The following is a 23,576-nucleotide window of genomic DNA, read 5'->3' as shown; positions in this document are numbered from 1 at the left end:
TGGGGGGCCCTGTAGCTCTCGCTGTGGAGCTGGGCCCCTCACCTCGGGGGATGGGGGGCCCTGTAGCTCTCGCTGTGGAGCTGGGCCCCTCACCTCGGGGGATGGGGGGCCCTGTAGCTCTCGCTGGTTTTGGCCCCAGCCCAGTGTGGCTTCTCCAGCTTTCTCTCTTCTGAGAATTGCAGCTGTCAGCTCTGTGGTTTCTCTGGCTTCTGCTTTTTGTGCTGTCGGGGGCTGCCCTGCAGGGCTGGGGGCGAATATATACGGGCCACACACAGCACACCCCAACCCTGCCACAGCACCAGCCTCCCCAGCCCCGCGAGCAGCAGAGAGCACCGACCCTCCGAGGTGAGGCTGGACGTGATGTGTGTGTGTGTGTGTGGGGGGCCAGCAGGCAGCCTGAGGGCAGGACAGGGCACAGCTCTGACCCACGGAGCCGGGGACCCAGCTGTGGACTCCACTCCAGGGGAAGGGCTGGGAGCCCCAGGGCCAGGGGTGACAGCCCAGGGAGGCCCTAGGGAGTGCGCTGCCTTCTCTGGTGCTGGGGTCCGTAGAGTTTGGGGCTGGGGAGGGGGCTGCAGAGGAAACAGCTGCCATGGCCCACTGCAGGCTCTGGGGGTAGAGTCTGGCTCGACCCTTTCATGCTCCCTGATCCATGGGGGTCTCTACCCCTCCCCCAGTGCTGGGCCCCCTCTCCTACCTGCCCGGGCCCATCACTTCGTCCTCTTCAACAGTACAGCCCACTGCCTTCTCCAGCATCCGCTTCTTTGTGGACCCCTCTCTGCCGCCCCAGGCCCTGGCTGCACAGACCCCAACTCCCATCCCAGAGAACGGGGCCCCCATCATGCCAGGCACAGCACAGCCCCACGCCCTGAGATCAGGACCCCATCACGCCAACTATGGCACAGCCCCCTCCTCCCGCCCCAAGATCAGGGCCCCGTTGCATTGGATGTGGCACAGACAGACGACAGTCCCGGCTACACAGACTAAGGGCCCTGGCTCCTCGTGGCCCTGACTGCTCCTGCAGAGGGGGTCCCCCAGGACTCCCCAGGGCCCCCTGCCCATTGGCTGGGCCCCTCACACGGTGGCTGGGAGTCTTGCAGGCAGGGGCTGAGCGCTCAGGCCTTGGGGCTAGTCTCAGGGTCCTGGGACTTGGTGGCCGGGCCGTTGGGATGTGGAGCTCCACGCAGGTGTCCGTGCGAAGCACTAACTCTGCCCCTCTTGCCCCACAGATGCTGATGCTGGTGGCCCTGGTGCAGGTGCTGTGTGTGGTCCCTGCTGCAGCCCTGACGGGCTTCCCCAGCAAGTGTGAGTCACACCCTAGGGAGGGTGATGGGGAAAAAGACTGTGTGTGGGCATGCAGCACACCTGGCCTCTGTGGCAGGGGCGGGGGGGAAGCGCAGGGCCCTGGGGGGTAGGGGTACACTGGCCCCCTGGGAATAGGGGAGGGGGACACAGGGCATGCCTGGCCCCCTTTGGGAGTCGAGGGGGGAGGCACAGGGGGCACAGGGCCCTGGAGGGGGTAGGGGTATATCTGGCCCCCTGGGGGGTGGGCACAGGGTACACCCTGCCCAGGGAGGGGGTGGGGGGTTGCAGCCCTTGTGTCTGACCTGCCCCCGCCCCACGCCCTGGGCGCTGACGCGGCGGGTCCCTTTCTCCCCAGTTCTGGTCGGGGAGGTCAATAGCCAGGTGGTGGTGACGTGCGACACCCCCCAGGAGCACGTGTCCTGGAAGCAGAACGGGGAGCCCGAGATCATGGCTGAGCACTACGTCGCCGGCCGCACCCTCACGCTCGAGGGCCTGGACCAGCCGGCCACCGGCAACTACACCTGCTGGCACGGCCCTCGCCTGCTGGACTCCACCTACGTGGTGGTCAGCGACCCGGAGTACCCCCTGCTGCAGGACTCCCCAGGTGCCTGCCATGGGAGGGCGGGGGTGGGGGGTGAGAGCCAGGAACTCCAGCTCCCCTGGGGCTCCGCACCCACAGGACAGGCGGGGGCAGCGCCCAGAGCTGTCTGCTACCAGGGTGCAGAGCGGGGGGGGCACCAGCCGGGGGGTCAGGCTGTCAGGGGCGGGGGGCACCAGCCGCGGGGGGGGGGGGGGCAGGGAGTGCCGGGGGGACCGCCCAGGCGGTCAGGCTGTCAGGGGCGGGGAGCACCAGCCGGGGGGGGGGGGCAGGGAGCGCGGGGGAGACCGCCCGGGGGTCAGGCTGTCAGGGTCGGGGGGGGCAAGGAGCGCGGCGGGGGACCGCCCGGGGGGGTCAGGCTCTCAGGGGCGGGGAGCGCGAGGGGGGGCTTGCAGGGGGGCCGGGCTATGGCGGGTCGCTGGGGGGCCGGGCGATGCTGACCCATCCTGCCCCCAGGCCGCGCCGTGACCTGCCAGGCGGAGTCCTACCGCGGCGAGCTGAGCTGCTCCTGGACCGCGCTGCGCCCCGCCACCTTCCGCGCCCGCCTCTCCCGCAGGTGAGTGCCCCGCCCCCGCCGTGCCCCTCCCTTCCCCCGCCCCCCGGCCCCACCCCCACCGTGCCCCTCCCTGCCCCCGCCCCGCTGCCTCCCGTCCGCACCCCCCGACCCCCGCCGTGCCCCTCCCATCCCCCACTGCCTCCCGCGTCCCTATTTCCCCAGTCCCCTGGCCCCGGTCCTCGCCGTGCCCCTCCCTTCCACCACCCCACTGCCCCCCCGTCCGCACCTCCCTGACCCCCGGCCCCACCCCACTGCCGTCCGTCCGCCCGCCCCCTCTGTCCCTACCCCTACTTCTCCCGCCCCACTGCCCCCCGTCCCTTCCCCCTGGCCCCGCACCGCCGTGCCCCTCCCTTCCCCCACTGCCCCCACTCTCCCTACCCCCTCCGGCTCCCGGCCCCGCCTCCCTGCCATGCCCCTCCCTTCCCCCGCCCCACTGCTCCCCCTCTCCCTACCCCCCCCGGCCCCGCGCCCCTCAGTGCCCCTCCCTTTCCCCACTGCCCCCCCGTCCCTACCCCCCCAGTCTCCTGGCCCTGGCCCCAGCCATGCCCCTCCCTTCCCCCGCCCCACTGCCCCCCGTCTGCCCCCTCTCTCTGACCCCCATCCCGCCCCCCGGCTGGACCTCACCCCGCTCCACTCTCCGTCCTCTGTGCCTACCCCCCCAGCCCCTGTCCCCGGCCGGACCCCCTGCCCCACGCCCCTCCTGACCTGCCTGTGCTCTGCCGCAGCCCCGGTGGCGCCCCCGGGGCCTGGGTCTACGTGGGCGGAGGCGCCGCCTTGCAGGGCCCGGACTGGCCCCAGCCTTTCACGGTGACCCTGGCGGACGGGACCTTCTGCCCCTTCGCTGAGGAGCCGAGGCCGCTGGAGCTGGCGCTGGAGGGAATCTCGGCTGAGAGCTTCGTGAACATCACCCGCAGCCTCTTCCTCCGGGACATCGGTGTGTCCCGCGTGGGTAGCGGGCCCCTGAGAGCCCCCCCTGCATGGGGTACCGGGCCCCGCACCCGAGAGCCCCCCCTGCATGGGGTACCGGGCCCCGCACCCGAGAGCCCCCCCCGCATGGGGTACCGGGCCCCGCACCCGAGAGCCCCCCCCGCCTGGGGTACCGGGCCCCGCACCCGAGAGCCCCCCCGCCTGGGGTACCGGGCCCCGCACCCGAGAGCCCCCCCTGCATGGGGTACCGGGCCCCGCACCCGAGAGCCCCCCCTGCATGGGGTACCGGGCCCCGCACCCGAGAGCCCCCCCTGCATGGGGTACCGGGCCCCGCACCCGAGAGCCCCCCCGCCTGGGGTACCGGGCCCCGCACCCGAGAGCCCCCCCGCATGGAGTACCGGGCCCTGCACCTGAGAGCCCCCCCGCATGGGGTACCGGGCCCCCCACTACCCCAGAGCCCCCCCGCATGGGGTACCGGGCCCCGCACCTGAGAGCCCCCCCCGCCTGGGGTACCGGGCCCCCCACTACCCCAGAGCCCCGCTGCATGGTTACTGGGACCCCCCACTCAGTGCCCCAGAGCTCCTCCCCCCGCATGGGTACCAGGCCCCTCGCTGCCCCAGAGCCCCCCTGTGTGGGTACTGGGCCCCCTACTGCCCCAGAACCCCCCCCCCCCATGGGTACCAGGACCCACATCTCCATCCAGGGCTGGGGTCAGGCAGCCTTGGGGTGATGGGTCCCTGCGCCAAAGGCCAAAGGGAGGGAGTACCCAGAGAGTGGAGGGGTTCCCCTTGCCCATCGGTCTGATCCCACCCTCCCTCATGACTAACTAGACTCTCTGTGCCCACAGTGAGGCCGGGCCCACCGCAAGACGTGTCTGCACAGAGCAAGGGCGGGCGCCTGCACCTGTCCTGGGCCCCCCCAGCCTCCTGGTCCAGCCCACACTCCTACTTCCTCCTGCGCTACCAGCTGGAGTACCAGCACTGGGACGGCACCACGGTAACTGTCCCCCCACCTGTCACCTGTCCTGCCTAGGCTTGTGTCACCCCTTCTCTGCCTGTCACCACACGAACACAGCACCATGGTAACAAGCCACGCCCCTACCCACCCCCACCCCTCCGTAACTCCCCCTGCTTGTATCACCCTCTCTCCGCCTGTCACCCATGCAATACACAGATTCTAAGGCTAGATTAGAAAGCACTGTCCTCATCAGTCTGACCTCCTGCGTCACACAGGCCAAAGGACTTCCCTGAGTTCATTCCTGTCTGAGCAAGAGCAGATCGGTTAGAAAAATATTCCGTACCCATTTAAAAATCATCAGTGACGGAGACTCCACCACAGCCCTTGGGAAGAGGTTCCCATGGCTAATGTCCTGAAAATCAGGCACAAACTTTCAACACTCTGAATTTGTCTAGCTTCAACTTCCAGCCATTAGATCAGGTTAGACCTTTCTCGGCTGGACTGACGAGCCCCTTATTAAATACTTGCTCCCCAACTACTTGTAGATGGGGGTCAAGTCACCACTGAACCTGCTCTTTGTTCAGCGAAATAGACTGAGATCCTGGAGTCTGGGCAGGTTTTCTAACCCTCTGATCATTCTCGTGGCTCTTCTCTGACCCCTCTCCAATTTATCCACATCCTTCTTGAATTGTGGGCACCAGAACTGGGCACCGGATTCCAGCCGCAACCACCCCAGTGCCAAATCCAGAGGGGAAAATCACCTCTCTGCTACTCAGTGTTCCCTTGTTCACGCAGCCCAGCGTGGCATTAGCTCTTTTGGCCGCAGCATTGCACTGGGAGCTCACGTTCAGCTGATTATCCACCATGACCTCCTAGTGCCTGTCAGAGTCCCTGTTTCCCCACCCGTGAGTATGGCTGACACCCTTTGTTCTCAGATAGGACTTCACATTTGGTTGTATTGAAATACACATTGTTTTGCTTGTGCCCAGCTTCCGAAGCAGTCCAGATTGCTCTGTGTCAGTGCCCGGTCCTCTTCGTTATTTCCCACTCCCCCCATCTTCGTGCCATCTGCAAACTTTATCAGCGACGATTTTATGTTTTCTTCTAGGTCACTGATAAAAATGTTAAATAGTGTAGGGCCAAGGGCTGATCCCTGTGGGACCCACTAGAAACACACCCACTTGATGATAAGAGGGATAGTCCTCTCATGGATGTGTGACTTGTTAAAAGACAGGAAACAAAGGGTAGGAATCAATGATCAGTTTTCAGAACCGAGAGAGGTAAATAGTGGTGTTCCCCAGGGGTCTGTACTGGGGCCAGTCTTATTCATAAATGATCTGGAAAAGGAGGTAAACAGCGAGGTGGCAAAATTTGCAGAGGATACAAAACTACTCAAGATAGTTAAATCCGAAGCTGACTGCAAATTGTTACCAAGGGATCTCGCTAAACTGGGTGACTGAGAACAAAGTAGCCAATGAAATTCAGTGTTGACAAATGCAAAGTAATGCACATTGGAAAGCATAATCCTGACTCTGCATACAAAATGATGGGGTCTAAATGAGCTGTTACCACTCAAGAAAGATCTTGGAGTCACTGTGGATAATTCTCTGAAAACTGCTCAATGTGCAGCGGCAGTCAAAAAACCTAACGGAATAGAATCATTAGGAAAGGGCTAGATAATGAGACAGAAAATATCATAATATAATATAATGTAATAACGTAAACCCATGGTGCTCCCACACCTTGAATACTGGGTGCAGTTCTGGTTGCTCCTCTCAAAAAGGGTATTTTGGAATTGGAAAAAGTACAGAGAAGGGCAACAAAAGTGCGGAGGGGTGTGGAACAGCTTCCATATGAGGAGAGCTTAAAAAGACTGGGACTTTTCAGCTTGGAAAAGAGATGACTAAGGGGGGAGGGGAGGGTGTATGATGGAGGTTTAGAAAATTGTGAATGGTGCAGAGATGGTGAATAAGGAAATGTTATTTACTTCTTCACATAACACAAGAACCTGGGATCACCCAAAGAAATTAATAAGCAGCGGCTTTCAAACAAATATAAGCATACTGTTAACCTGTGGAACTTGCTGCCAGGAGATGTTGTGAAGGCCAAAAGTATATCTGGGTTCAGAAAAGAATTAGATAAGTTCATGCAGGATAGGTCCATCAGTGGCCGTTAGCCAAGATGGTCAGTGACACAGCCCCAGGCTCTGGGTGTCCCTAAACCTCTGATTGCCAGAAGCTGGGACTGGATGGCAGGGGATGGATCATTTGATGATTACCCTATTCTGTTCGTTCCCTCTGAAGCATCTGACGCTGGCTATTGTCGGAAGACAGGATACTGGGCTAGATGACCATTGGTCTGACCCAGGACATGTCAAAACTACCACTTATGTCGACAAAACTTATGTCGCTCAGGGGTGTGGGTCATTCTGTTTACCCTTTTTAAATATTGGCACATCATTAGCTTTCTTGGAACTTCCCTAGTGTTCCAAGAGTTTTTGAAAAATCAGCATGAATGGTCTAGCATGCGTCTTTACCAGCTCTTTTCAAACTTTTGGATTCAAGTTCTCTGGAGTTGCTGATTTAAAAATATCTAACTTTAGCAGCTGCTGTTCAATGTCCTCCTTAGTGATTGTTGGAATGGAAAGAGTGTTATCATATGAGATGAATATGCCATCTGGCTTCTTCCCAAGTAACAAACAAATATTTATTAACACTACTGCCTTTTGTACACTATTATTGATAATTCTACCATTTCAGTCTAGTAAAGGACAAAAACCATTGTTAGTATTCCTTTTGTTCCTAATATACTTTTAAAAACGTCTTCCTTGTGTCCCTTTGCTTCCCTTATCAATTTTCTACAGTTCCTAGCTTCTGATTTATATTCATAGCTATCAGCTTACCCTTTCTTCCATGTATTATTTATTTTATTTTTAATAGCTGCTTTTATTTCCCCTCTTTCTAACCAGTGTAGCCTTCTTCCTGGCTTTTTGGGCATCTACTAACATGTTCTTGTACAGTTCCCAATTATCATTCACATTTTCTGTTTTAAATTGTCTCTTCCAACTGATTTGGCTTATGATTGTTTTCAGCTTGGCCCTTTTAAAGAGCCGAGTATATATATTTCTGTTTGGACTTTATTTTGCGTATGCATCACAAATGTTGCTACAGTGCTGTTTGAATCAGGAAGTTGACGTCTGTCACTTTCAGATGTGCTCCCCACCCCCTCATGGCTCCCTTTCCAAACCGCAGCCCCGAGGAGCAGCCACCTTTTCCGAGGGCAGCCTGGCTTCAGGCCTAAATGCTGAGAATCACAGACCTCTTCTCCCCTCTCCCAGAGTTCCTCTCCCCCACCTGTGTCACATCTCCCCTCTGCCCTGCTGAGGTCACGGCAAGCCCCCCCCCCTCACTGTTTCTCTGTATTTCAGGGTTCCCTCCAGCTGGAGGGGGTGACGGAGACGAGCGTCGAGGGGGATGTGTGGTGGGTGCAGATCCGCTGCCAGGACCCCTTGGTGAACTCCACCTGGAGCCCCTGGACCACCTGGCAGAAGGTGTGACGGGGCCTGTCAGAAATGGGTCTGCAGCCCCCTTACCCTCCAGCCTCCGCACATCGGCACCCTCAATCCATCCCCCCATCTGCTGTATTTAACCCAGCCCCTGCTGCCCCCATCTAACCCTAACACTGGCCAGACACCCCCCCGCCAAGGGGTCTAGGATTTGGGACTGCCGACCCCAGAGCCCTGTCCCATCTTGATCCCCCGGACATCACCCCTTCCCACCAGCTGCCACGGCTGGGATCTGCTCTCCTGAGCGCCTACAATAAACGACAGCTGGTGCCCTGGACTCGGTGTTGTCTCATGGTTCAAGGGCAGAGGGATGGGCCAGGCTGTGGGGCGGGGGGCAGCTCATGGGGAGAGGTCTGTGGGTCGCATGGGGATGGAATGGGAATGGCCCCATGGAAACTGGCTGTTCCCTCCAGAGGCAGTTCCTGGGTCTGCCCCAGGCCAGACCCTGTGCCCCAGTGAATCAGTCCCACTTCCCCCAGGGGCCCTGGCCAGCCTGGTTCTGTGTGCAGTCCCCACAGCTCCCAGCCCCCTTGTGGGGAGACATGTACCCCAAAGGGAGCACTGCACCCCCACCTCCCTGATCGGCCGGGACTCCCAGCCGCCGGGTGACAGTGGGGGGAAGGGGGTTAGCAGATGGCTGGAACCGTGTAGCCAGTCCTTGGTTACCAGAGAGCAGAAAGTTACAGCCGGGGCCTGCGGGGTCAACCCAGAGCCCCCGACCCCTCCTTAGTCCCCATCCAGGAGCATCTCTCCTGCCTCCAGCCGCCCCCGCGGAACCACCCCACCTGCCCCCTCCTCAGCCCTCTGTCCTCCCGCTGCTCACACCTGGCCGGCCTCCTAAGGAGTGGGGGTCATCCTGGGTCGTTTGTGGCCAGGTCCCAAATGTCTGGGCAATTGGAGTGGCCCTTGGCTTCCTGGATTCTCCATGGGCACAGGGCTAAGTGTTAGTCAGTCACATCTGGATCGCTGGTAACAACCTTTTCCCACCACCTCGTCAACCATGCACTACAGGGGGAAACTGAGGCACACACATATTCATACAAAATATTACAAAAAATTCCCATTCCATCACACCCCCCGGGCGCTATATCCCAGCAGGGGCAGTTTATTCCCCCCCTCCCCCCCAATGTGGTATATCTCAGCCAGTGTAGGTCACTCCTGTGTGGTATATCCCGGCGGGAGCAGGTCACACCCCTCCCCCCCCCCTGTGGTATATCCCGGCGGGAGCAGGTCACATCCCTCCCCCCCCGTGGTATAGCCCGGCGGGGGCAGGTCACACCCCTCCCCCCCCCCATGGTATATCCTGGCGGGAGCAGGTCACACCCCTCCTCCCCCCGTGGTATATCCCGGCGGGAGCAGGTCACACCCCTCCCCCCCCCCGTGGTATAGCCCGGCGGGGGCAGGTCACACCCCTCCCCCCCCATGGTATATCCCGGCGGGGGCAGGTCACACCCCTCCCCCCCCATGGTATATCCTGGCGGGGGAGGTCACACCCCATATTGCCCCCTTTCCCCCCAGGTGGCAGCATTCAGCACGGCTGCATAGCAGGTGGCGTACGGCTCCCCCGCCCGCTCACCATGCTCTTCCCGCCCAGGCAGCCTGGCAGCGTCCACCCCAGGGGCCACCTGGCTGCCGTGTCATCTCCTGCGCCCACCAGCGCCTCGTCCTCTCCCAGCACAAGCGCTTCTGGGCGCTGGTGGGTGAGCCGGGGCCCTGCACTACACCAGCCTGCTTCCCACCAGCCCTGGCACAGCGGTGCCACGGGAGCGCCTCCATGCTCAGCATCACCTGGAGGTGAGGGGGATGCCCGGCTCGCCCCAGCCTGGGGTGCCACAGCAGGGCCCTGCCCAGGCCTGGGTGGGGGCACCATGGCAGGTGCTGCAGACTGAGGTGAGAGCTCGGGGGGCACGAGGGAGTGTGCAGCTTCCACAGGGCATGGACCCGCCTCATCTGGGGGGCTCTATCCCCAGCCAGAGGGAGGGGCTGGCCATGAAGGGACCCCTGGAGCCGGTGGGAGGGGATGGCCTTGTAGCACTGAACTAGCCGCAGCCTGGGGCAAGAGCGCTTCCCTCTAGCCCGTCTCTGGGGCTGGGCCCTACCCTTGGCCCCATGGCCCTGGCCGGGCAGCTGCAGGCACCAGGGGGAGAGAAGTCACTGACAGCAGACAGGCCAGAACACACCCTCTGCAGGAGTCTCATGGGGGCACTGCAGGGAGCGGGGCAGGAGCCCTGGCTGTGGGGGGGGATCTCCCAGCTACCCCAGTCCCGGCCTCTCCCAGCACGGGGTGCTGTGGGGGGGGAGAGGGGCAGGAGCCCTGGCTGGCGGGGGGATCTCCCAGCTACCCCAGTCCCGGCCTCTCCCAGCAGGGGGCGCTGGGGGGGGATCTCCCAGCTACCCCAGTCCCGGCCTCTCCCAGCAGGGGGCGCTGTGGGGGGGAAGGGAGAGGGGCAGGAGCCCTGGCTGTGGGGGGATCTCCCAGCTACCCCAGTCCCGGCCTCTCCCAGCAGGGGGCGCTGGGGGGGGGGGGGGGGAGAGAGGCAGGAGCCCTGGCTGTGGGGGTAGTTCCCAGCTGCCCTAGTCCGGGCCTCTCTCAGCAGGGGGTGCTGTGGGGGGGGGGAGAGGGGCAGGAGCCCTGGCTGTGGGGGGATCTCCCAGCTACCCTAGTCCCGGCCTCTCCCAGCAGGGGGCGCTGTGGGGGGAATCTCCCAGCTACCCCAGTCCCGGCCTCTCCCAGCAGGGGACGCTGTGGGGATCGTGACCCTGAGCTGCTGCATTACAGGGCTGTGCTCATCCCCCCCGGTTCTCACCAGCCCCCAGCGACAGAGTCTCTGGCTCAGGTTAATGCCATGGGGCTTTTATTGAGGTGCTTCCATTGCTGGCCCAGGCAGCGTGGCAGTGCCAGGCCGGTCCTGGCGCTGCTCTGAAAGGGTGGCTGGTGCAATGATTGGGAGAGGTGACGGGTCTGTGCCTGCCCCACACTGACTGATGCAGGAGAGCTGCCTGCAGGGGGCGCTGTGCTGATTAGCCCCACACCCCCTCCAGCTGCATGGGGGCTCCCCGGGGGATGTTCCAGGGACAGCTGGTCTGGGCACTGTGGTGGCGGTGAGTGCCCCCTGCAGGAGAGGCTGGGCTGGCTCCTGGCTCTGTGGGATCCCCCATCTGTGCGGGGGACATCCAGTGGTGGGAGGCAGCTCCAGGGTGTCGCAGCAGGGCCAGGAGAATGGGGTACAGCTCCCCCTGCCTGCCCACTGCTGTCCCCCCCTGCACTGTTTGCCCCCTGACAGCAGGGGGTGCATGCTGGTCAGCCCTGCCCCCCATTGGGGGGTGCAGCCTGGGTCAGCCCAGGGCCTGGGGGCAGTGCTGCCTGCGCCCCGCTGGGTTCTCCCTCGGCATGGCCGGGGTGGGCAGCTCCGAGGGGGGACGTCACTTGTGGTTTCGCCCTCCGGGTTCCGGAGAGGGCACATGCCGCTTGTGGTTCAACTCCCGGTGCCCGGGGGCCGTCACGTGGGTAGGAGGCAGCTCCACCTCAGGCTGCAGCAAGAGGGCCTGAGCGCCGGGGAGCCCTGCAGGGGCCCAGAGGTACCCGGGGCAGGCGCTGGGCTCCTGAGGACACACCCAGGAAGCCTTGTCCAGCGGGGCCTGGCCGTGCTCAGCACAGCGCTGGGAGGGGCTGGAGTCCAGGACACTCCTGGCCTCTCCCTGCAATGGTGACGTGGGGTCTGGAGCCTGCCCCGAGATGGGGCAAGGAGGCCAAGGGGCTGCAGCCAATGAGACGGGGGCTCTCACACGCACCTGACTGCTGGGGAACGGCCCTGCAGCTGCCCGACTCCCTCAGCACTGGGGGCGACAGGTGAGTGACTGGAGGGGTGTGAAGGGGACAGGGCAGCAGGGGGGTGCAGGGAATGGGGGGTGACTGGGGGCTGCTCTCCTGCTGCAGGCCCCCGCTGATCACAGGGGGGATGAGTAGCTCAGCCGGATCTCTTCCCCCTCCAGCAGCTTCCTGTAAGACACCCAAAGGGGATAGCGCAGGTCAGCCCCCCAGCCCACACAGGGGTCCCCTGCCAGGCCCGAGCGCAGGGAGCGGCACCACAGCCGCCTGACGGGCCGAGCTCCGAGCCCTGCCCCAGCACGATAAACAACGGGGGGATCTCCGGCCCAAACAGGCGGAGCAGCTCCAGGTCCATCCAGCAGGGGGCAGGCATCCCCCTGTGACCCAGGGAGCGACCTGGGCACCGAGTGATTCTGGGGGGCTGGCGCGGGGGCCCTGTCCATAGCAGGGAGATCTGTGGGGCAGAGCTCGCTGCCCTCGCGTTGGGGCGACATGGGGCTGGCGTGTCCTGCAGCAAGTTAGCCCGAGGGCAGCCAGAAGCATGTAATCCTTGGCTCCTCCCCCCTCAGAGTGGGGGTCGGGATCCTTCTCCCCACAGCACCAGCAGGGGAGGAAACTGAGGTGAGAAGGGGATGCAGTGCAGGGCTGGGAACCAAACCCAGGAGTCCTGACACAGCCCACCCTGCAGCCCGCCTCCTGGGGACAGCCGCTTCCTTCTGAAGCCTGGGGGAGTAGGGGCCCAGCTGGGGGCCAGGCAGGGCTGGGGGGCCAGTACCTGTAGGCGGCGATCTCGATGTCCAGCGCCATCTTGACATTGAGCAGGTCCTGGTACTCACGCAGGTACCGCGCCATCTCCTGCTTGGCCTCCCTGATCTCCTGCTCCAGGTCGGCCACGCGCTCCTGGCAGGGAGAGAGGCCTGGCCGGTCAGTGCCGCCTGGGCCCTGCTGTCGCTCTCAGCCCTGAGCCTGCCACGTCTGAGCCCGGGGGGTCACAACCCGGCCCCAAGCCCCACTGCCAGCCAGGTCTCAGTGCCTTCGCCCCCTGCACCATCGCTCCCCCGTCCAGCCAGTGTCTGGCCAGGGTACCCCAGCCCCCCACTGGGCAGAGCTCCCAGCCTCCAGGCCCTACGGCCAGAGGCGCTAGGGGTGGGAAAGGCTCCAGGGCTGGGGGCAGAGCTTCCCCAGGCTCTGAATGCCCCCACCCTGGGGCTCCCCACCCTGCCCAGGGAGCTGGCTCCAGACAGACCCATTGCCCTGCCAATGCCTCCCATGACCCCCGGCCCATCTGGCCGCCATTGGGGCCCGGCCCAGTCACCTCCATGGCATTCATGCCCTCAGGGCGTCTGAGCCGACGCAGCACTTCTGTTGGCTCCTGGCGGCTCCGAGCCGAGCGCAGGGGCCATGGGGGCATGATCCCTCTGAGCTGGGGAGCGGGACCGTCCCGCCTGGCCAGGGCCCCCTGCACTGGCTGCAGCAGGGTCCCTGCTCATTGAGAGAGAAACTCCAGTGTGCGCTCCCCTCCCTTCCCCCACTCCTTGCTGCCCCCAGGATGCAGTTTGCTCCCAGTGCCCCTCAAACGGCCCGGCCGCTGTCCCCAATCCCCCTGGCCCAGAGCTGCCCTCTCCCAAGGATCGAGGGCACTTCCCAAGCTCCCTCCTTGTGCCTGGTGCCAGCCGCTCCCCAGCGCAGGCAGTGATGCAGAGCCCTGCCCGGGGCTGTTTGCACCCTACTGCTGCTTGTGGGGAGGGCGTCGGACCCTGGCAAGGGGACTGGGCAGACCTGGGCCCAGCTTTCTGTCCATGCCACGGGGGGCTAAATGAAGCGGAGAACCCAGGAGTCCTGGCTCCAGGCCCGTGCGCCTGCCCTCCACAGGCGAGGGAGCCTGGCTTGCCCTGCAGGCCCTGGCCTCACCTGGTACGTGGCCACCTCGCTGCTCTGCCTGTCCTCCACGCTCTCCAGCTGCTTGTTGAGCGAGTCGATGATGCTGCGCAGGGCCTCGACCTCGGCCGAGCGGGACTGCAGCAGGCGCCGGTACTCGGCCGTCTCCTCCCGCATGGACCTCACCGCCTCGTTGTTCTTGCTGGCTAGCTCGGCCACCGAGGCGAACCTGGTGCGGTACCAGTCTTCGGCCGCCTGCATGTTCCTGCCGGCCAGCGTCTCGTACTGCGCCCGGATCTCCCGCAGCGCTGCCGCCAGATCGGGCTTAGCTCCCGCCAGGCTCACGTCCACCGGCAGACTGGCCGCCTCCACCTGGGCCGACAGCTCGGCACTCTCCTGCCCGAAGACCTTGTGGAGCAGGGAGATCTCCCCCAGCAGGGAGCCGATGCTGCCCTCCACGTCGCTGTTAGCCAGCGCGGCCTGGCCGGCCTCCTCCCGCACCTTCCGCAGCGTCTCCTCGGCCTGCAGCCGCAGCCGCGCCTCCTCCTCATAGCGCTCCTTCAGCTGGCTGCAGGAGTCGCGCAGCTGGTCCCGGCTGGCCTCCATGCGCATCTTCTCGCCCGCCTCCGTCTCCAGCAGGCCGCGCAGGCCGCGCAGCTCCTGCCGGTACAGCAGGTGCAGGCGCGAGGGGTCCTGCTGCTTCTGCCGCAGCGCCTCCAGCTCCACCAGCAGCACCTTGTTGTGCTGCTCCAGCCGGCGCACCTTCTCCACGTAGGTGGCGAAGCGGTCGTTGAGGTCGACCAGCTGCTCCTTCTCCTGGGCCCGCAGCCCCAGCAGCTCCGCGTTCAGGCTACTCACCTGGGACAGGTCCAACTTCTCCAGGGAGGCGACGCACCCCGAGCGCTTGGCAGGGGCCAGCGCCGGCCGGTGCAGGGCGTACAGGGAGGAGGAGACGGTGGACTTGGTGGAGCGGACGCTCCGGTACTCCTGCCACGGCTTGCGGAAGCCATAGGGGTCATAGCTCATCTTGGCCAAGGGGGCCTGGCTGCCAGGGCAGCTGCAGGCGGGGGGGCGGGGGAGCGGGGGGAGGCAGAGCCAGCAGTTGCAGCAAGGGGGGGAGCAGAGGCTGCAGCGGGGGCTGGGGGTGGGGGGCACAGCCAGCAGCTGCAGCGGGGGCTGGGGGGGGAGGGGGGGGGCACAGCCAGCAGCTCCAGCACCAGCCACGGCTCTGCACCAATGCCAGAATGCTGCAGTGCCCTTGCCTTTATATAGCCCCCCCCCCCCCGCCCCGCTCCAGCGCGCCGGGCCAATCAGAGCGCGCTGCGGGCGAGCAGCAGGAGCAGTTCGCTGGTTCTCGGAGCCCAGGAGCTGGGAAGAGAAGAGGGAGGGCGCAGCCGGCAGCGAAGGGGCTGCACGCCGGGGCCCGCCCGCCCCACTCTGGTGCCCCCTGTCACGGAGTCCCCGGGCGATGCTCTGGAACTGCTCCCCACAAAGCCAGGCAGGACTTTGGGGAGCCTCCTCTCCCTCGGAGCAGACCGTCTTCAGGGCAAGCAGCTCACACGGCTTCACCTCCTGGGTCTCTCCTGGGAGCATTCAGCATATGCCCCTCCGTGCGCTTCCCACAGCGAGTCCGCCCAGGCGGGGTCCTGGGGGAGCCAGAGGTCCTGCACCCCCACTTCGCAGTCAGACATGACTCTCAGCCAGCCAGTAACACAGAGGCTTATTAGATGACAGGAACATGGTCTAAAACAGAGCTTGTACGTACAGCAAATGGGACCCCTCAGCCGGGTCCATTCTGGGGTTCAGAGAGCCAGACACCCCCATCTGCCTCACTCCCCGTCCCCAGCTAGCCCCAACCCAAACCCCCTCCCGCCCCTCCTTCTCTGCTGAGTTCCTTTCCTGGGCCAGGAGGTCACCTGATCTCTTTGTTCACCTTTAGCTATTTCCTTGCAGGAGGGGAAGGGGCCCTGGCCATTTGTTGCCAGGGAGACAGAGTGTCAGTGATTTATGCACGCTGGCCTTTATCCCACCACCTAGAGACTTAAGAAATGCATAGGGGAAACTGAGGCACCCACACAGTATGCAGAGGAAACATTAAGAACAGTCCCACTTCGTCACACCCCCTGCACCCAGCACGCCCAGCAAGGCTGGGGTGCGATGTCCGGCCCCCGTGGGGTCCCAGGGGTCCCCCTAGACTGGCCCGTCTCGCTGCAGCTGTTACCCTGGGACTCCTGCTCGGAGTGTGACACAGGCAACGCGATCTGCGCCAGGGAGCAGGCAGGACGGGGGGTGGGTGGGAGGGAGAGCTCCCCGCTACCCCAGTCCCGGCCTGTCCCAGCAGGGGGCGTTGTGGGGGCGGGGCAGGAGTTGGCTGGGGGGGGGAAGCTCCCAGCTACCCCAGTCCCGGCCTGTCCCAGCAGGGGGCGCTGTGGGGACGGGCAGGAGCTGGCTGGGGGGGGAGCTCCCGGCTACCCCAGTCCCGGCAGGGGGCGCTGTGGGGGGCAGGGCAGGAGCTGGCTGGGGGGAGCGCCCACCTACCCCAGTCCCGGCAGGGGGCGCTGTGGGGGGCAGGGCAGGAGCTGGCTGGGGGGAGCTCCCACCTACCCCAGTCCCGGCAGGGGGCGCTGTGGGGACGGGCAGGAGCTGGCTGTGGGGAGCGCCCACCTACCCCAGTCCCGGCAGGGGGCGCTGTGTGTGTGTGTGGGGGGGGGGGGCGGGAGTTGCAGGAGTGGGGCAGGAGCCCAGTGAGGCCATGCGAGGCTGGGGGGCCTGGGCCAGGCTGCCCCGGGGACGGGACATTGCCCCAGTTCTGGGTTTGGAGAGGTGGGGTGCTGACCAGAGCGGGGCTGGGGGCTGCCTTTGGACATGGGGAGCGGGCGGCTGCCCCTGACTCCTCGCCCGGGGCTTCTCCCACGGGGGCCGCTGGAGATTGGGGTCCCCATGGGGGGAAGGGTCCCGCTAGTACCGGCCGAGAGGCTCGCAGGGGGGAGCATCTTTCACGCCAAGCTCAAAGCCGCAGGGACCTAATGGGGAAGGGGAGCAAGGCGGCTGCTAAACACACACCGGGAACACACACACAATGACACACACACACAGTGACACACCCACCCGGACGGACACACAGGGATATCCGATATACACACATGCAGCGACACACACCTGTTAGGTAAAAAGCAAGTCCTCACTCACCTCTCCAGCACCCGAGTTCGTGCGGAGTTGGTATGGGGCTCACAATCTGTCAGAGACCAGACACCAATTCGTTGATCAACGGGCTCACACTATCCTTAGCTTGAAAGGCTTCAGAGTAAGTGTGGCAAGTTTATTAGGGGTGAGCATCAATATTTATACACAGAAGTAAACAAAGTGATTAACAGATCATAATGGTCATGCATAATCAAACAAGATTTTACAGGATAAAACAGGTTAAAATGTACATTCAGAAAGAGATAAGGGGAGATGGCTACTTAAGGGGAGGGGGGGTGTCATGAGTAGTTCGCAGGTCAGAGCTTTGATTAAAAGTTCAGACAGAGACATCAAGTCTGGGTTAAGTTTAAGCTCATCAAAAGTTCAGACTCAACATTCCTCCATTTGTAGCTTTGGGATAACTATTTACCAAAAGCTACACCCCATTTTAAGGAGCCAAGGGCCACTTGGCAATTTCAGCCTGGGCCAACTCGAAGAGAGTAAGGCCCTTGGCTGAAGTAGGAAAAGAATAAACTGACCCACATGAGTCTATGAGGGAGGGGACACACTGAATACAGCAACACAGTATTATAAGGATTACTATGGCCCCAACAATACCCACCAAGAGTTTTTTAACCCACCCAAATCCAGGCAGCCAATTCCATAAGGCTCCCCACCAATCATAAGGTGGCTGGCCAGAAGAGTAGTTCTTAGCTATTTCCCTTAGATGTTTGGTACGTTGAAAAGTGTCAGAGTAGGTGTCATTTACAAAAACACAGCATTCTTCATTTATGAGGGCGCAAGTTCCTCCCTGGGCTGCTAACATTATGTCTAAAGCCATTCGGTTTTGCAAAGCTAACTGGCGCAGCTGGGACATTTCCCCAGCCTGATTCTCAAATAGGGTCGCAGTTTCATTGGTTAAAGATTCTAGTAGTCCCTGTAGACGGATGACACCACCCCTCAAGCTAATGAGACCAGCCCACCGCTGCCACGACAAACCATCACGGATATTAATATCTCTGAAGGTTTCACGGATGTTACGAACGTGGGGAAAATGAGGGGGAGTGAGGGAGATGCGAGAAGGCGGTGTTAGCCATGCCAAATAACATGACCCTGCCCAATCAGGGGAGAGAAAGTAATAAGCTTTGGGCCCGCACACCCAGTATGTTCCATACAAAGCGTTTCGGGTATTCCATTTCTCAAAGTAGGAGGTAACCCACCACCCGTTGGACCACTGTTCCCCTGGTAATGCAGAGGGGTCGTTGTGCGAACTGCAGAGGCACAATTTGGTAGTGGTGTTTTCAAAGGGCAGTGTAGTACTGCTTGAGCAGTTGTAGAAGGCAATCGTACGTCCCTTAGCAATTAGTTGGACACCCTTGTGATCTGAGCAGGGCTTCTTAAAAGCTGACTCTGAAGGCCTGCCCACCCATGGAAAAGTTGGATTGGGGTGAGGGATCCACATGTGGGATAAGTGAGATGCGCAAGGCTTGAAGCCAAGATTTTTACTAAAGGCGGTGCCATTAAAATACATGTTGCATTTACTTGTTCCCACAAAAGTTGACCCCTTTTCTTTAACAAAACACAGTGATCCTGTCTGATTGGTTACCCTGAGATATCTGTTAATTGGCACTCCTGTTTTGTCCCATGTAAGATTGTGTTGGACTGGATCTTTTACTCTAGCCAGTGGCATCCAAGTCATATTAGCAGTGGTCAGGGGAATGGGTGTGAAGGGGAGTCCCTGTTCTGCATTTACTGGAAATTGAGTACATACCCAGCAATTACTTCTATTTCCTAAAATACGAGTTTTAACCTCGTGGGAATATCTAATAAAAGCATTATCTTCATAAGCAGAAAATAAACTAAAAAGGCATAATAAAAAACATACAGTTGTCAGAATAAAAGGTCCTCTCATTTTTTCCGAGTCAATTTAAGTCTGATGTCTGAAAGAGGTAAGCTGGTCCACTGGTCGGAGGCAGTGTCCTCAGTGGTGGCAAGAGCTGCTGGTCCGTCACTGTGGTCCACTACGGCTGGCTTGACGTGGGAGTGGTGGATCCAGGATTTGCGTCCTTCCAGGAACACTGCAGTCTGGGTTGTTAAAAGAACCTGGTGGGGTCCAGTAAACCTCGGCTGGAGGGTGTCGCCACGAATGAACTTTTTGGCCCAGACGAAGTCCCCTGGTTGGAACGGGTGGATCTGTTCTTCCAGCGGCACGGTCTGGGAAAACTGCGAGGCTTTCCAAAGGGTACGGAGGCGAGCCTGTAGGGAGAGAAACTGGCACGCGGTCATATGATCCCCTCCCAATAGTGAAACATCAGCACGTGGTAGCGCCCCGCCTTTGAAAGGGGGGTGTCCATAGAGCAGTTCAAAGGGGGATAATCCCAATACACGGGTTGGGCGAGTACGAAGGTGAAACAGGACCAAGGGAAGTACCTGAGGCCACTTTAATCCTGTTTCCTGACAGTATTTAGCCAATGTAAACTTAAGCTCCCTATTCATACGCTCAACTTTCCCGCTAGACTGGGGGTGGTAGGGTGTATGAAAGGAGTGTGAAATGCCCAGTCCTTGTTCTAAACGGCCAAGGACATGACCAGTAAAGTGAGGTCCGCGATCTGAGTCAAGCACGAGAGGGATGCCAAAACGGGGTACAATGTCTCTAAGGAGAATCTTCGCCACTGTGGCAGCAGTACAATTAGCAGTAGGAAAAGCTTCGACCCAGGAAGTCAGAGGGCAAACCAAAACAAGGAGGTGCTTTTTCCCAAAAGCCTTTGGCATATCTGCAAAGTCAAGTTGAAGATGTTGAAATGGAGCAGCAGGCGGAGGTCTTCCACCCTTAATTTTTTTTAAGAGGCGGAGCAGGTCCATTACGCTGACATGTGCTGCATGCTTTCACTATTGACAGGCAGTAGGGTTGAATGCCTGGAGCATACCAAAAGCGAGCGATGGTGTCCACAAGTGCGTGCGTGCCGTAGTGACCCCCCTTATCATGGTGCCAGCGAACTGCCACGGGGTATGTGGAGCGAGGGAGGCAGGCTCGGCCATCCGGTATAAGCTAGGTCCCTTTGACCAGAGTGGCTCCGAGGCTCTCCCACGACTGTAGTTCAGCAGTGGGTACTGGTACGGGTGCGGTGGAGTAAAGGAGGAGGCTGCAATAGCCAACGTGGGCATGGCTAAGGGTAAGACGGCAGCCGTCTTGGCGGAGGCGTCAGTCAGGGCATTCCCACGGGTGACGGGGCTATCATCTTTAGTATGAGCCCGGCAGTGAACTACAGCCAGAACCGAGGGTTCTTGGAGGGCATCCAAAAGCTTGTGGATGAGGGGGAGGTGCTGAATGGGTTTACCGGCAGCTGTCTGGAAACCTCGAAACTTCCAGAGGTGGATGTGACAATGCACAACTCCAAAAGCATACTTGCTATCAGTAAAAATGGTAACGGTCTTACCAGCGGCCAACTGGCAAGCTCGGGCCAGGGCATAGAGTTCGGCGGCTTGGGCTCCTCAGTTGCCTGGCAGTGAGGCAGCCTCTTGAATGTCCCTTTCAGAGGTGACTGCATAACCGGTGAAACGCTTGCCATCAACATAGAAGGAGCTTCCGTCCGAGAAGAGGATGCAATCAGGGTTGTCCAGTGGCACGTCAAACAGGTTGTCCCTTATCTGTAAGATGCTATAAACTACTTCCACACAGTCGTGCTGATCCTGGAGGACTGGCAGGTCAGGAAGCAAGGTAGCTGGATTAAGGGGCCCACACCTTTCAAAAATTAGGTTAGTGTCTTCTAAGAGTTCGGCCTCTAGCTGTTGCTGATGATGGGCCAAAAAGACTTGGGTTGTGCCCCTACGCAGAAGGGCTGACAAGGCATGAGAGGTCCAAACCGTGGTAAAATGACCCAGGGTCAGGCTCTTTGCCTTTGTGATCAGCAGGGCAGCTGCTGCCAGAGTCCGGGTGCAGGATGGGGTTCCCTGAGCAACAGGGTCGATCTGCTGAGAGTAAAAAGCAAGCAGGAAATGGTAGGGCCCGCTCAGCTGGGTAAGGACGCCACTAGCAATTCCACCCCTCTCGTGGACAAAAAGGTGAAAGGGTTTGCTGTAATTGGGGGGGCGGAGAGACATGGAGGAGGCCACACTGTCCTTGAGTAACTGAAAGGCTTGGATTGTGTCCGGGGACCACTGCAAAGGGTCAGGAGCAAGGTTAGCAGTGAGTCGGTGGAGCGGCTTGCTTAACTCCCCGCAGGACGGTAACCAGGGGCGACAGAAGCCAATTAATCCTAAGAAACCTCGAAGTTGTTTCTTGGTGTTTGGCAGAGGGCAGTTTTGGATAGTCTTTATGCGGACTGGGTCCATTTGTCTTCCCTCTGGGGTTAATAGGAAGCCCAGATATCGGACCTTCTGTGAGACCCACTGAATCTTGTTAGGGTCTACCTTGTGGCCTCTGGTGTGTAGGTATAATAAAAGTGCCTTACCATCGATGTGGAGGGCAGCTTCTTCGCGATTACCTAATAGGATGTCATCTACGTATAGGACTAACGTGGATCCCTGCGGACTGGTGAAGCCTTCCAAGTCGTGGCGGAGGCATTGGCTGAAAATCGTGGGGCTGTCTCTGTAGCCTTGAGGAAGTCGTTGCCAGACATAACTTTGTCCCTCCCAGGTGAAACCAAAGAGATACTGAGAGTCTGGGTGCACAGGAATGCTGAAAAAAGCTGATTTTAAGTCAATAACAGTGAACCACTCAGCATCCCAGGGGATTTGACTGATGATAGTAGCTGGATCAGGAACTACTGCATGAAGAGGGACCACATACTGATTAACAACCCGTAGATCCTGTACAAAGTGCCAACGAATAGGGTCTCCGTCCTTTTTAGGAGGCTTTTTGACAGGCAGTATAGGGGTGTTACAGGGGGTGCGCTGAGGGCGGACTAGCTTTTGTGCAATGAATCCCTCGATAATGGGGCGGATGCCCTCCCGGGCTTCCAACGACAGGGGGTATTGAGGGACTGACGGGGGGGTTAAGGAGGGCTTCACTTGAATCCTTACTGGCTCTGCTGAAAGGAGCAGGCCAACATCAGTGTCAGAAATTCCCCAGAGGGTTAAAGGCAAGTCAGTGAGGTCAGGGGAGAGAGAGGGGGGGGTTTCCCAATTACCCTGAGTTGGGGCCGAATCTCCTAACACTGTCATCAATAATCCTACCCCTTCAGGAGTGCAGGTTAAAGTAGCCTCAAGCTTACAGAGTAAATCCCGGCCCATCAAAGGGATCGGACAAGCTGGGGAAAAAAGAAAACGGTGAGAAAAACATTTATCAGCATAAATAACATTTAGAGGCAAAGTGAGTCCCAGAGACTGTGGGTTGCCCTCCACCCCAGTTGCGGTTTTAACCTCAGAGGATAGCCAGGGAGAGGGGGCATGATTTAAAAGAGAGAAAGTAGCTCCAGTATCAATGAGGAAGGAGACAGGCAGTCCCTGGACTGAAAGGGTTAGACGAGGCTCTTTGCTGGGAGGGGAGAAAGTGAGGAAGGAGCCGGCTAAAGACATTAAGGAAATAAGACCATCACATTGTTTGCCTTCGCCCCCGGGGTACCGTCATTGAGGAGGCTGAGTTTGCTGCAGCTGCTGCTGTTGCCCGTAGTTGATCCAGGCCTGGGGAACGGGCTGAGCTGGTGGTGCAGGGGTGTATTCGTCCCTGGTGTAAGTATCTGCGGATGCAACCAGACCCTCTGGGCGTCCCCAGGGGAGGGGTATGCAACCTGCTGCATCTGCTTGATCTTTTGCCTAGTAATTATTCCTCCCGAGGTGTGCCCTTCCATTTCCCCCTTATCCCTCTGCAGAGATTCCGACCTGGAGTCCTGCAGATTCCCCTCTGCGCCCTGGAGAGAGTCCCCCTGCGGAGGAATAGGGGCAGGGGCAGTGGGGACCAACTGACGAGTCAAAACACGCCGTGGTTTACACCCTTCATCGAAATAACATGGAGGGGGTTCACTCTCGGGAGAATACCTGACTGCCATAATTTTTAAAGATTTCCACAGCTCTGCTGCTGTGTCCCAACAAAACCAGTAACATAACTGTCCCGGATGGTCTTTTTCGATCTGGCTCCTTACTCCTCTTAAGGCAGCCTGTTCGAAAGAGCCATACGAAGGCCACCTCATCTCCGGGTCGGCCAATACCGCGGTATACCCAGTCCAATTCCTTACACACAGTGTGTACAACTTCCTCCTAGACATTCCTGTCTGTACTGGGAGTTTCCCTTCGTTCCATAACTTATTTACAATCCCCAACGGACTCTCAAGAGACACGCTAGTCCCTTGACCCATGGTGTCTGACAGGAGCCCTCCAACTGGCGTTTACCCTGCTGTCCAGTACACGACCCCTCAATATTGAATTGGCTGGGAGAAATCTCCCGTGGCGCCTGCCAATTCGTATATGAGTGGTCTGACCACTGGACAGAGGCACCGCACCAGAAGGATATCCCGGACGAGCCCCCAAATTGTTAGGTAAAAAGCAAGTCCTCACTCACCTCTCCAGCACCCGAGTTCGTGCGGAGTTGGTATGGGGCTCACAATCTGTCAGAGACCAGACACCAATTCGTTGATCAACGGGCTCACACTATCCTTAGCTTGAAAGGCTTCAGAGTAAGTGTGGCAAGTTTATTAGGGGTGAGCATCAATATTTATACACAGAAGTAAACAAAGTGATTAACAGATCATAATGGTCATGCATAATCAAACAAGATTTTACAGGATAAAACAGGTTAAAATGTACATTCAGAAAGAGATAAGGGGAGATGGCTACTTAAGGG

At 60.2% G+C, this 23,576-nt stretch overlaps 1 protein-coding gene and 1 long non-coding RNA gene across 3 annotated transcripts; one reads left to right on the top strand and one right to left on the bottom strand.

Moving 5' to 3' along the window:
* The first annotated feature begins 2,351 nt into the window (after positions 1 to 2,351).
* LOC135983851 (uncharacterized) lies at positions 2,352 to 8,185 on the top strand. Of its 2 annotated transcripts, XR_010601676.1 has the most exons (4): positions 2,352 to 2,459; positions 3,185 to 3,393; positions 4,234 to 4,382; positions 7,771 to 8,185. It is a non-coding gene; the product is annotated as an uncharacterized LOC135983851 (long non-coding RNA). The 2 variants fall into 2 exon arrangements; XR_010601675.1 differs by lacking the exon at positions 2,352 to 2,459 and having other exon boundaries at positions 3,088 to 3,393.
* Positions 8,186 to 10,743: 2,558 nt separating this feature from the next.
* Positions 10,744 to 16,373, bottom strand: LOC135983850 (glial fibrillary acidic protein-like). Its single transcript, XM_065597416.1, has 4 exons — positions 16,280 to 16,373; positions 13,649 to 16,215; positions 12,513 to 12,637; positions 10,744 to 11,908 (listed from the first exon to the last, which is right to left on the bottom strand). The coding sequence occupies exons 2-4, from the start codon at positions 15,206 to 15,208 to the stop codon at positions 11,857 to 11,859; spliced, it is 1,737 nt and encodes a 578-aa protein (XP_065453488.1). The 5' UTR covers positions 15,209 to 16,215; positions 16,280 to 16,373; the 3' UTR covers positions 10,744 to 11,856.
* Between the last annotated feature and the right edge of the window lie 7,203 nt (positions 16,374 to 23,576).

This window comes from Chrysemys picta, chromosome 5 (assembly GCF_011386835.1).
Source record: "Chrysemys picta bellii isolate R12L10 chromosome 5, ASM1138683v2, whole genome shotgun sequence".
NCBI lineage: Eukaryota > Metazoa > Chordata > Testudines > Emydidae > Chrysemys > Chrysemys picta.
This window is presented reverse-complemented; position numbering and strand designations above follow the sequence as displayed.